Source organism: Urocampus carinirostris, chromosome 10 (assembly GCF_059441175.1).
Source record: "Urocampus carinirostris isolate Australia breed hairy pipefish chromosome 10, RoL_Ucar_1.0, whole genome shotgun sequence".
Lineage (NCBI taxonomy): Eukaryota > Metazoa > Chordata > Actinopteri > Syngnathiformes > Syngnathidae > Urocampus > Urocampus carinirostris.
In genome coordinates, this window is record NC_142358.1 from 12,564,164 (window position 1) to 12,577,315 (window position 13,152).

Genomic DNA, 13,152 nt, shown 5'->3' on the forward strand with positions numbered 1-13,152 from the left:
AAAATCGGTGTTATGTGATCGTACTTTTTTGTCCTAGTTAAAAGCCTCGCTGCGGCATTTTGTACTAGCTGAAGAGACTTAATTCTGGACTTCGGGAGACCGGAGAGTAGTGCATTACAGTAATCGAGACGGGAGGTAACAAATGCATGAATTATAGTTTCCGCATCAGACTGAGACAGTATTGAACGGATTTTGGCAATGTTACGAAGATGGAAGAAAGCGGTTCTAGTATTTTCTTTACATGTATATCAAAGGTTAGATCAGGGTCAAATATGACAGCTAAATTTTTAACTGAGTCACTCTGTGTGATGTGACATTTGTCAATGTTCACAGCAGTTTTTGAGAATAAGTCACGGCATTTAGATGGACCAATGACTAACATTTCGGTCTTTTCAGAGTTAAGACGCAAGAAATTGAGTGACATCCACTCTTTTATCTCAATGAGGCAGGCCTCCAAATTTCCACAGTTTAGTGTGGAAGATTCCTCCAACGGAAGATAGAGTTGAGTGTCGTCTGCGTAGCAGTGGAAGCTGATATTGTACTTGCGAATAATGTCACCTAATGGAAGCATGTAAATGTTGAAAAGAAGGGGGCCAAGCACTGAACCCTGCGGAACACCGCAGGTAACATTAAATGGCTCAGATGTCATTTCACCATATTTAACACAGTGCGTCCTATCTGAGAGGTAGGATCTGAACCACGAGAGGACGGTTCCTGAGAGACCAATCCATTTTTCCAACCGTTCTAGTAGGATATTGTGGTGCACTGTGTCAAAAGCAGCACTAAGATCCAGCAGCAGCAAAAGTGATGAAGCGCCAGAATCCATTGACATTAGATCATTTGTTACCTTAAACAGAACTGTCTCAGTAGAGTGGTTAGCCCTGAATCCTGATTGCATGGATTCAAAAAGGTTATTCTCGGATATGAAAGCATTCAGCTGCTGTGCCACTACTTTTTCGAGTACTTTAGAGAGGAAAGGTAGGTTTGACACAGGTCTGTAATTACTTAATATTTCTGGATCAAGGTTGGGTCGTTTCAGTGTGGGTTTAATAACGGCGGACTTAAAAGCTGTTGGTACTACACCTGAGGAGAGTGATATGTTTATAATATTTAGAACTGAAGGTCCAAGGACGCCAAAAAGACTTTTAATAAGTGAACCTGGGAGCGGGTCGAACTGGCAAGTTGTCGGTTTGGCCGCATTTACCACCTGTTTGAGATCATCAAGTGACAGTTCACTAAAACCGGCCATTTTCCCAAGGCAGCCACCCTGTCGTGCATCTGTAAATTTCAGTCCTTTAATATGTGTGGTATTAATAATTTCTTTAGCAATTTCTTCCTGTATGCATTGAATCTTCTTAGTAAAGAAGACCATTAAGTCCTGAGCAGAGTGTGTCGAACTATCTGCGATAGTCTGTTGCCTTGTAAGCGATGCTACAGTGTCAAAAAGGGCTTTGGGGTTGTTCTTTTGAGACGCAATCACCTTCGAAAGGTAGGCCGATTTTGCAGAGGCAAGGGCCGCTTTATACTTTAACAAGCTGTCACACCAGGTTTGATGGAAAACCTCAAGCTTGGTAGCGCGCCATTTTCTTTCCAATTTCCTGCATTCTTGTTTAAGGGTTCTAGTTTCATCAGTAAACCAAGGCGTGCGTCTTTTAGGACGTGATTTTAGTTTTATGGGCGCTATTGAATCCAGCACACTAGTCAGGGTGGTATTGAACTCATTCATGAGTGAGTCAATCGAGCCATTGTATGTAGGAAAGGACGCAACTGCTCCAGGAAGGAGTTCAAAGAGCTCAGAAACTGTGCCAGTGCTTATATTGCGTCCGCTAAATACTTCAGCTTTTTTAACACTACACTTAGCTAACACCTCAAATGTAACTAAATAATGATCCGAGATAACGGTAGTACACGGTAACACCATAATGTTTGAGGTTAAAACTCCTCGAGTCAGAATCAAGTCTAGCGTGTTCCCATTTTTATGGGTTGGCAAATCAACCAGTTGATTAAAGCCAAATGCATCAATTAGAGACCTAAACGCAATAGTAAGTGAATTGAGTGGGGAGTTCATATGAATGTTAAAGTCTCCCATAATTATAATTTTGTCTGCATAGGTTACTAGTTCAGACAAAAGTTCAGCAAATTCGTCTAAGAAAGTTGTGTATGGCCCAGGTGCACGATAGATAGTTATTACATAAATTGACAATAGAGAGGACCGCATCACAAGAGCCTCAAACGCCTTGTAATTATTAGAGGTACGTGGATTAAATTTGAGCGATTTTTCAGAAATTAGCGCAACACCACCACCCCTTTTCAACGTGCGTGCTATATGGCTACTCTCGTAGTCTGGGGGAGAAGCATAATTTAGCGCTAAGTACCAGACATGGGGACTTGAGACTTAGTGACTTGGACTCGAGTCGACTCGAGTCGCTGTTTTTATGACTTGTGACTTGACTTGGACTTGGCAATCTAAGACTCGGGACTTGACTTGTGACTTGACTTGCCCAAGAAAAAAATACTTGGGACTTACTTGGGACTTGAAGGTGAAGACTTGAGACTTACTTGAGACTTGCACATGTGTGACTTGGTCCCATGTCTGCTAAGTACTCATCCGGGCGTAACCAAGTTTCACACAGACCCATACAGTTAAGTTTATAATCACGAATATTGTTATCAACAAGTAAAGCTTTTGGAGCAAGCGATCTAATATTTAACAGACCAAATTTCAGCTTTGCTGAATCATTTGACTTAGCTGAACTCTTTGTAGTCTTTGTCGAAATCTTCAAAAGCTGCCGCTCTTGTGGCTTTTCGTGTGGGTTGTCCGGCGAGGGATGAATGGTGGAATTAGTTACATCCTCGCGTCCTTCCTCGCGTCCATCTTGCTGCTTAGACTTCGCACGCTTCACACATCTACCTGCACGGCAACCACGCTTCTGTTTTCTGTCCTTACGGCGCCGTTGTCGTCGTTTCTTAAGCGGAATAGCCGTCCACAAGGATGCCGGGTCTCTTTGAAGATGCCAGGCTAGTCGATCAAAAAACATCCACTGAGCAACCAGACTGACCAGCAACCACTAAAAGTGTCAACAATAACCGTGATAAACAATAAGCCGGCCGAAATTAACCAAGGGACACCACAAAACCGCCACTAACACCGGCTAGTGGGCTAAACAAAATACGGTGGGCAGCCAATAAGCGCCTAACGGGAGCAAAAGAAACAGGAAAGCCTTTGGCAGCCCCGACGCTACCAGGGAGCTATCCTGACAAAATTATACCAAGCGCAACAGAGGCAGCGAAAAACACAAACAAAAAGCAGAAATTAGTGGTATTCTATCACTGTTCACTACAATTGCTGTCTGTTTCGGAGGTCGCCTCACATGTTGCATTAATGGAACTCGCTATTTTAAAAGTACTGTGTTCCTTCAATAACGTCACAGCTCTAAAGCAAACAAGCCACATGGGAAAACTTGGAGACTACATTTCTTGAGAACCACGCCATGTGAAATATTTTTCAACATATTTGCATAACCGTAGAGAGAAACACTTCACGTTCTGTGCGTAATTGAAAAAGGAAATTGTTCCTGAATGCTTTTAAAGGCCGCATTGTCGAAAATATGCGGGCTAATTGACAGCAAAAGGTTCCCGCATTGACTTCCTGTCTCTTCCGGCAGCCTATGGCGCCTACCACCCGCTCAGTGCCATCTTATTGGATAAGAAACAGTCGGACTATTAAAAAACTGACATGAGCGTGAGGATGGAGAGAAAGCTTTGAGGACGGATTAAAAGAGGAGGTCTCGCTTGGACTCTCATTATTGTGGAAGGTAGCGAGTAAGAACTGCGCCTATCAAGCCGTTAATGAAGAGATGCCGGGGAGCACATTAGCTTGTAGTTTTGCTTCCAGAGTGCAATTAAGCCACAAACTGACACTCCACGCAGTTTTTTTTTTCTTCCCCCGCGTGTGTTTTATCTTTTAGCACTAGCGATGATTGCTGAGGTTATCTACTGCTCTTAATGGAGCCTCTCTTGCTCTGAAACGCCTTCATCTCTCGGCTTCTCCTAAGACTCTCTTTGATGAGAATTGAGAAAACCAAAAATGTGAGATAGAGATCATCATCTGCTCACTCTTAGGGGACAGTTAAAGACGTCATTCGCAATTTCTGAGGATGAAGTACTGTATATATCGAGTGTGATTGCTTTACTGCTTGAATAGCAATTATGTAATTTTGTGTTTTAAAGTCATACGCGTTGGTTAAAGTATATATGTGTTATTCTCTTGGTTTTATGTTTAACCTTAAGTAAATGGAAATCAGCGCTTTAAATCGTCTGCTACTCACATTTAAATACAAATTTTTTTATTAAAAAAAACTGCTATATAGAATACTGTTATCACTAGCTACTTCGCGCTTCCTACTTCGCGAACTGAAACATATTCCACTTCATTATTTCCAACTGAATATGTCATGATGACTCATAACTTGCACCTGTGCCCGCTCATTTGGCGCAAGCTGTTGCGGGCTCCCTGATTGGTTACCTTCTTAAGCCCATTCTTTTCACGCTCCTGTTGTCAGTCTGTCAGCCACCCTCTGTCAGCCAACCTCAAGGCAAGCACTTTGACTCTGACTCCAGTCAGTCCCGCGTTTTGCACCCGTTTTCCACCCGTCCGTTCCTGATTTGCCTGTTTGTCTCTTGCTACGACCTGTTTTTTGACCCCGAATACATTTTGCTCTCTCGTCCCGGCATACGACCAGTTTTTGATCCCGACCACGTTTTGGCTCTCCTGTCCTGGCTATCGACCTGTTTTTTCCGTCTTCGACACCACGATCTCCCGCTCTGGAAGATCCACTTCCGTATTCAGATCACAATCCAATTGTGTGAGAGGCTTGCTTCCCGCGTCCAGCGAGCACCGGATCGCGGGCGCTGCCTTTCCTTTTTCTATCAAACTTGTGAGAAACGTTACTTGATTGGGTCCACCCTTTGTTCTGAACTTAAACGAATATTGCTGCTAGAAAGAGCTGGCAGAGCATATTTTTGACGGGGCTTAGGGCTCTTCTTTGCCCTTTTAACCACAACATGCATATTTTTTCTATGCTACAGTTTATATCTTGCTTTTTAACATTAGTACGATAGTTCATGTATTTTAGCCTAATATTCAAATCAATGTTTTTTTTTTTACTGAATGAAAGTTTTTTGTACCACTAACAGGCACTAAATATTACACACTGTCCCTTTAAATTTTTGTTTATGCTGAGAGAAAGTCTTACATCGATACCTTAGCAATACATAAGGAAAACAGATAACAAAAGCCAATCCATTTTTTCTCCTTTGCATTTACTTGCAGAATTTTTGTTTTATTGCATGCTTTGGCGACATCCTGTGGACATATTAAAACCCTCTAGGTCATTGACTAGAAACTGCTCATTTTTTATCTTATATTTCTCTCAGCATCGTCTCGTAGTCCGGATTTATTCTGTTGGCGGGCCTGATCCAGCTGTATTTCGGTGACCCCTGCTTTAAAGAGACACTTTATAATATTTGACCACTAGATGTCGCCGTGTTTGTGTAGTGCAATCGAAAACGAGTGTGACAAAGCACAAGGAAGATTTCAAACTACTGAGAATCAAAGTGACCAACTGCACCAGTTTCTTCTCCTTTTTTTGCCTGTCCTTTCACAAGGTTTTGGGATTTTGTGGAAATCAGTAGTAGCAAGATGGCAGACAATCAGGTCAGCTCTCCTCAAGTGAATTAAAAAAATATATTTTGGCCTATTAGTGTTTTAAAAGATGCATGTGTATATGATAGTTTTTTTCTTAATTTTAAAAATCAATATAGTTTTTTTCATGAATTCTGTTTTTTTACTACTAAGTAAATAATACACAATGGCTCTTTAACCTTCAAAGGCTTTGTGACCACACACATTTTCACACTACGTTCACATAAATTCTTCCATAATCCTCATTATCTTACAAGTGTGCTTAAGATAGTCATAAAAAAAGAATGATAGTGCAATGTCTTACAAAGCGTCAGTCATCTCCAGAGGCTTCGTCTACATCCTCCATGCCAGACATTAGCACGTCATATACCGTGTGTGCGGCGCAGGGGCGATCCCTCGGCCGCTTCACATCTGCACCGCTTTATCAGTTAGCGCTCTGCAGGGACGCGGCCACGGTGAGAACAAATGCAAAACGCGTTCGCTAACCAAGTATTTAGAAGCGCAAGTGACAGCAGACGGAGAGCAACTGACAACTGCTCTTTTCAACCGCCTTCATTAGCAGGCAAATTGTTTTTGCTAGCTTCGACGACGGTTCTGTGTGTCGCCTGGGTTATAATAGGTGGTGAAATTAAGGGATTAAAGAAAACGACCGAGCTTTTTTTTAGGGTGTGTTGTGAAATCTGAGTCTGAGTCATTTTCCCTGTACAGTAGCCAGGGTTTGTACATGTGCATGAAATCATTGAAAATTCTCAAATGTTGATGATGTATTTTCAAGGATTGAAAAGTGCTTAAATTTTTGGTAAAATGCTTGTAAGTGTTTGAAATTGTTACCATGCTTCTCAACAAGTCTGTTTAAAAATGACGATGACTCTGCTCTCTAGTAGCTTTGTCGTTGCATTTTTTCGTCCCTTGTGATTAACGGCAGCTGGAATTAGTTTGATTGCATTGTCCAAAGAAGCGTCATTGCCCCACACAGGTGGCGCTTAAAAGGACAGGTGCCTGTTACAGCTAAACAGGGTACTATGAAATGTGGATCAGTGCAGGTATTACGCATCAATTATGAACATTTATTATGGGCCAGGCAAAAAATTGAGTTAGCGTTTGTTTCGCTGTGGTAATATTGTAATGGGAAGAACTTCCTGTGACTGAAAACGTAAACTACATATTACCGTCATATTTACTCAACACCTATATAGGGAGAGATTTGTTTAAAAAATATTTACACACGTATTGTTCAGATTCACAAATATATTGTAATATTATGTAAATATCTATCTATCTATCCTGGTCATATCCCTCGATAGGGGTGACCGACAGCAAGACAAACACTTACATTAACAAAGAAAATAAAAAAGGGAAAAAAATAGCAAGAAAAGACACACAAAATCTTTGGAGACCATTGCCTACCCAAATGCCCAAACACCTAAACAAGTTAAGCACCTCGGCACCCAAATTGGTCATGCTTTCGTCCCTCCAGATGAAACGGGAAACAAGAAAGCGGCTATGTCACTCAGGTCAGGGTGACACAACACACTCTTCTGTTCAACAGGAGGGCCAGACAGCTTTCACTGGTTTACCCCTGCCGCATCATACAGGTGCCCTGCCCATCACTTAGAACACGTCTAAACATCCCACTATCCATTTACAACACCTCTCTCCACCTCTCCACTCCTTCCTATCACCAACAAGAGCTCTAGCTTCCACTATATTTAGACTATATTTAGAATTGTAAATATACTGCAATAGTTTTAACGACAAAATAAAAGACACAATATATAAGTAAAATAATACATTGAGTATGTCATATATGCAGGTATTACATGATTTAGTCATATGTTCATTTATTTATATGGCATGTATTTGTATGTATTTAACTATTTACGAGCTTCTTTTTACAAATAGCAGGATCGGTCTTTCATAAGTATTGGTGGGGACAAAACTATGATTGCTTGATATTTTGGGCGACATGTCCAACACTAGGGCAGCACGGTGTCGCAGTGGTTATGGGATCGAACCTCTTGTGTGGAGTTTGCATGTTCCCCCCTGCTTGCATGGGTTTCATCCGGGCACTCCGGTTTCCTCCCACATTACAAAAACATGCATGTCAGGTTAATTGGCCGGTCCAAATTGTCCTTAGGTGTGATTGAGTGAGTGAGTTGTCCATCTCTGTGTACCCTGCGACTGGCTGGCAACCAGTTCAGGGTGTCCCCTGCCCACTGTCCGAAGATAGCTGGGATGGGCTCCAGCACCCCCGCGACCCTACTGAGGATAAGTGCTGCAGATAATGGATGGATGGATGTCCAACACTACGGCTTTGGTCACCACTTATTAAGAGTCCGGATATTTATTGCAAGTTATTCATTTCCTGAAGCAAGACGAAGAACGCTGGAACGTGCCTTTCTCCTTCCCCACCTTCAGTCACTGGCGCGTGGCATCCTTGGCCGAGCTTGGCTGCCACTTCCTGTAATCCGGCCGACTGACGGATGGCGTTGACAGTCGTTGCAGTGCAAGGGAAGCGTGTCGGGCGATGCCATCTCTTCTCCCTCGCGTTATCGCGCCGACATACACACATCCATTAAAGTCTGATACACACATGCAGGCGCTCACTGGCGCAGGAGCTTTTATTATATCTGACAAGAGTAAGCTTTTCCTTTATTTTGAATTCAAATCCGCACAAAGACAAAAGTATTGGGACATCTTTGCTTTTAAACGAAGAATAGTAACCGATGATTTTGCTATGTTAAGTAGTAATTCATCTCAGCGGTCAGCAACCTTTTCTGTACCGGGCAGCGTTTCATTGACTGACAATATTTTCAAGGCCCGGCCCAAGGGCAGCATCAAACATGTACTTTATCTAATATAATAACAGCAATTATATCATTTATAATAATAACATTGATAATAATAATTAGCGTAAATCCGCTGTGTATTTCCATGGAATTCATATGTCCCCTTAGGATCACATTCATTCATTTTTCGAAAGGCTTATCCCTGGGCTCGGCAACCCAAAATGTTGACAGAACCATATTGGATAAAAAAACAAAACAAAAAGAGAAAAGATTTGTCTAGAGCCGCAAAAAAATGAAAAGCTTTTCTTTTAAGCCTTATAATGAATGCAACACATGCTACAGTATATGTATTCATATTAGCTATCTTAGCATACTATTAAAATGAATAAGTTTTAAGTGTCAGAACTCGAACAGACGGTGGACCCAGACGCGTAAGGTTTTCACACAAGCTTTATTTTACGGGAACGGGTAGTCATGCGCGAAACACAAACGCCAGTGATTCGGCGATCGCTGGGCAGAAAAAGTGAGACAGAGAAATCGGGCATGGGAAAACAGGAAGCCAGGGGCAGGCGCTATCGAAACCGGCCCGGACAGACAGAATCGATACCAGATACAGGATACACGAGCAGATACCAGACAGGGCGGGACCGATACTGGATACAACAGCAAGATACCGGAGAGGACGGGACAGACGGGGATCGATACCGGAATCTGGTTATACGAGAAAGATACCAGACAGGACGGGACAGACGGGATTGATACGGATACTGGAGCAAGATACCGGACAGGACGAGGGATCACACTGAGTTTAAATAGGAGGGGAGCCAATCAGGCAATGAGCAACAGCTGGCGCCAATTGAGCAGGCCCAAGTGAGGGCAATGGCCAACCGTGACAATAAGATACCGCCTTAAGTTTAACTTCATTACAATGTTGATGAATTGGAGTATGTTTCATTTAAAAAAGATACAATAAAGATTCACATCACACGACTGATTACATGCAATTGAGTATTCTGGCACTGAATGTCCTTGATTTGCAGTGATGTTGCCTGCCATTTTCTTCCATTTGTTAGTGGAGAGAGGCATGTCTTTAATTTTCTACATTATTTCACTTTCATTCTTTAAGTCTGCAAATAAGTGTTCTCATATCTTGATAAATGATCAGTTTTCCCTGCTTTATTATCTCCTGCGTTGCAATAAACTTGCGGCGGTAGTGTAGTGCAGAGATGCAATCCACTTCCTAAATCTGTTTTTGCACTCATCTAATTTATTCAGAAGTCTTTTTTACTCACTTCCAACTGGGTAATCTGCCGCAAATGTAGCATGCTTTTCCTGGAAAGTTCTTTCCACAGTCCTCTTTTTGTTGTTTGATAACTTCTCTCTACAGAGCAAACATTCAGGCAATCCATTCACATTGGACACATTTTTACAGCACTGGAAAATGTTAATCATATTGTCATATTTATCCTTCTAGAGAAACCATGTAAAACAGCCCCACGAAAAGCTTGTTTGTGTTAGGTGGTCTCTGTGTCTTGTTCTTGACTTAGGGATCCGTGCATGTTCCAACTCCGTTGCCAAACTTTTTTTTTTTTTTTTTTTATGGGGACAAAAGCTTGTTTACATTCTAGCATGACGTAGTTTACATCGTTTTCATTTCCAATAATTAATTTGAATACTGTTTCGCTCCAGCCTCAACCCATACAGCTACGACGAGAGCTGCGTGTCAAGCAGCGTGGATCACCTGCCGCTTGCTGCTTTGCCACTGCTCGCTATCGTTTCTCCGCGCTACCAGGACGCCGTCGCCACCGTTATCGCCCGAGCCAATCAGGTCTACCGCAGCTTCCTGCAATCTGAAGATGGGCAGGGCTTCTCGGGACAGGTGTGTGGAATCCATCTGTGAATGTGTGTGTTTGTGTCTATATGTACTGTAGTCCCTCGCTTCTTAGGTCTTTAAACTTTGTGGCCTTAGCGCATCGTGAAATATTCTGTGATCCATTATCCCCAATATCATGGGCGGGATCTGGCAGAGTGCACTTTTGTCATGACCATACGGTTTTTTTTTTGCCATTGATTTGACCTAAAATGAGTTGCCCTTATGCAGCCGCAGTCCATTATCCCCAATCCCTTGTTAATGCGAGCGGGTTCAGGCAGAAGTCTTCCTGGCCTGCCTAAAATGAAAAGCACAAATGTAGCCGCAATCCATTATCCCCAGTGTACTATTGCTGAGAGCAGTGCCTGAAAGAGCAAATTTCTATAAAGTATGGCGACTCCAATTTTTCCCTTCTTTCCACTTAAAATAGCACCCATGCAGGCATGATTCACTATAGTCGACTATTGCTGACTATTGCTTTCTTGGTTTGGGCCACTGAAGCATAACATTGTGGCCCACTTAAAATAAAGTCAAGCCAAGTCAAGTATATTTGTATAGCCCTTAATCACAAAGAGTCTCAAAGGGCTGCACAGACCACAGATTATTGCAAACCACAGACTATTATTACACCATCCCCTGATCTAAAACCTACATGAGGGCAAGGAAAAACTCAAAAACCTCAACATGAGGAAATAGAAGAAACCTTGAGAAGGGACCGCACATGAGGTAATAATCCCCCTTCCAGGATGACCAGGCTGCAACGGATGTTACAATAACAAATAATACACAGACATTGTCAACATTCATATGCTATAGAACAGGGGTGGCAAACACGTTTGACACAAAGAGCTGAAATTTTTAACTGTGATAGTCAAAGAGCCACACCACGCACTGACCTGCCATGACAGATAGACACACACACAAACACTCACAATTAAAAACATATTATTTCCCATAATACACATAACATAACACATAACACTATTTCAGTTTCGCTTTGCATTTTGCCATTTTGACCATGAGGGTAACAGTCTGCACGCTCATGAAATGTTTACTTTATTTCCCGGCATTAGAAATAACCTACGCAGATGATTGGCAGTCAGTTATGTGTCCGGAGCAGCATAAAAACAACAAATCTGCCAAATTAATTTCAAAATATTATTTATTATTTGTTATTAACTCTGATGGATTCAAGTGTGTCTTAAGAGGGGAAAAAAACTATACATGAAACGAGGCAAAGAGCCACAGTATATAGAAAATATGATGAGGCTCTTGAGCCGCGTGTTCGCCACCCTTTCTATAGAATATGTTTTAAGCCTAAATTTAAACAGTTCCACTGAGGGTGCAGATCGAATCTCAGAGGGAAGAGCATTCCACAGCACTGGGGCCCGAATGGAGAATGCTCTCGAACCTACAGATCTCTTCTTGGCTCTTGGGATCATCAGTAGACCAGCATTTTCAGAACAAAGGTTTTAGCCGCGATCCATTATTCCTGGTTAAATTAAACTGAGAGCAGGGCCAGGCAGAGCATATTTTCTTTACAGTTTAGCCTGTTCATGTGGCCCGTCTAAAATGAACTGCACTGTTGTGCCGTCATCCATTATCACAAGACGAATATTGCTGAGAGCGGGGACCAACAAAGCAAATTGCTGTAATTTGTGGAAGCTCTTTTTTCCGTTCTTTCCGCCTATAATGAACACCATCTATACGGCCATGATCCATTATCCCTTGTCGACTATTGTTGCAAGCAGGGGTCGATAGGGCTCTTTTTTTTACTGTAAAGTGTGCCATCGTGGCCCGCCCACAATAAACTGCACTGTTTTGGCCACGACCTATTATTCCCAATCGACTATCGCTGAGAGTGGCAGGAAGAGAGAGTTTGTTTCATGCATGATAAACGAGGGATTACAGTTTAAGTCAAGTCAAGTCATGTTTATTTGTATAGCCCTTTATCACAAGGAGTGTCAAAGGGCTGCACAGACCACAGATTATTGCAAACTACAGACTATAAGCACATTATCTAAAACCTACATGAGGGCAAGGAAAAACTCAAAAACCTCAATATGAAGGACAATTAAGAAACCTTGTGAAGGGATCGCACATGAGTTATATGATATTTACCCAATAACCACTGAAGTCTCGTTTTTGATGTCGCCGTTTTTCAAAACTGAAGTTGAGTGTCTACTAAACAGTGCTAATATTGAGTTTATTTTATTTTCCGAAGGGTCATTTAAAGTTGGTTCAGAAGGAATTGTTCACAAAAGCCTCTTGGCGAGGGGTCGATACAAGTCTCGATTAGCCAATCAGCCAAAAGACAGAATCGAGAGCTGCGGGTTAAAAGAGGCTAAGGTGATTACAATAAAGGTATAATTACAATCTCACCAGCGGCTATTACTCTTGATTAGTTTGACTCTTGCGGCAACGCAAAGGTCTGAGTGACTGCATAGTAGACATAATTTACGATTTGTAGTTTTTTTTTTCTCACAGACTGCTGCAGAGTTCTTGGCTTTTAATGAAGAGGATTGATTTTTATATTGTCTTTGCTAATCATTGTAATTGTTGCAACTCCCTTGGGTATTGCCGGGTAATCACTCATTAAGTATGTTTTCATATCACTATTTGTCTAGATATTTATTCATTGACAAATTTTTTTCTAGTAACGCACAGCTATAAATTCTGTATGCATTTCCAATTTTATCCACCATATTCTGCTGTATGTAAGGCACACTGGTTATAAGGCGCAATTTCAAATATCTGCCCAAGTTTTTAGCTGCACCTTGTAGTCGGGA

The 13,152-nt window shown here is 41.9% G+C and overlaps 1 protein-coding gene across 3 annotated transcripts in view; it reads left to right on the forward strand.

Annotated features, from left to right (window-relative positions):
* pitpnm3 (PITPNM family member 3) overlaps window positions 1-13,152 on the forward strand; it is a 161,381-nt gene that overhangs the window by 95,625 nt on the left and 52,604 nt on the right. For all 3 annotated transcript variants that reach the window (XM_088345163.1, XM_088345164.1, XM_088345165.1), the window contains one exon: window positions 10,183-10,372. In XM_088345163.1, the coding sequence (XP_088201289.1) occupies window positions 10,183-10,372 (190 nt within the window). The remainder of the gene's footprint in view (window positions 1-10,182; window positions 10,373-13,152) is intronic.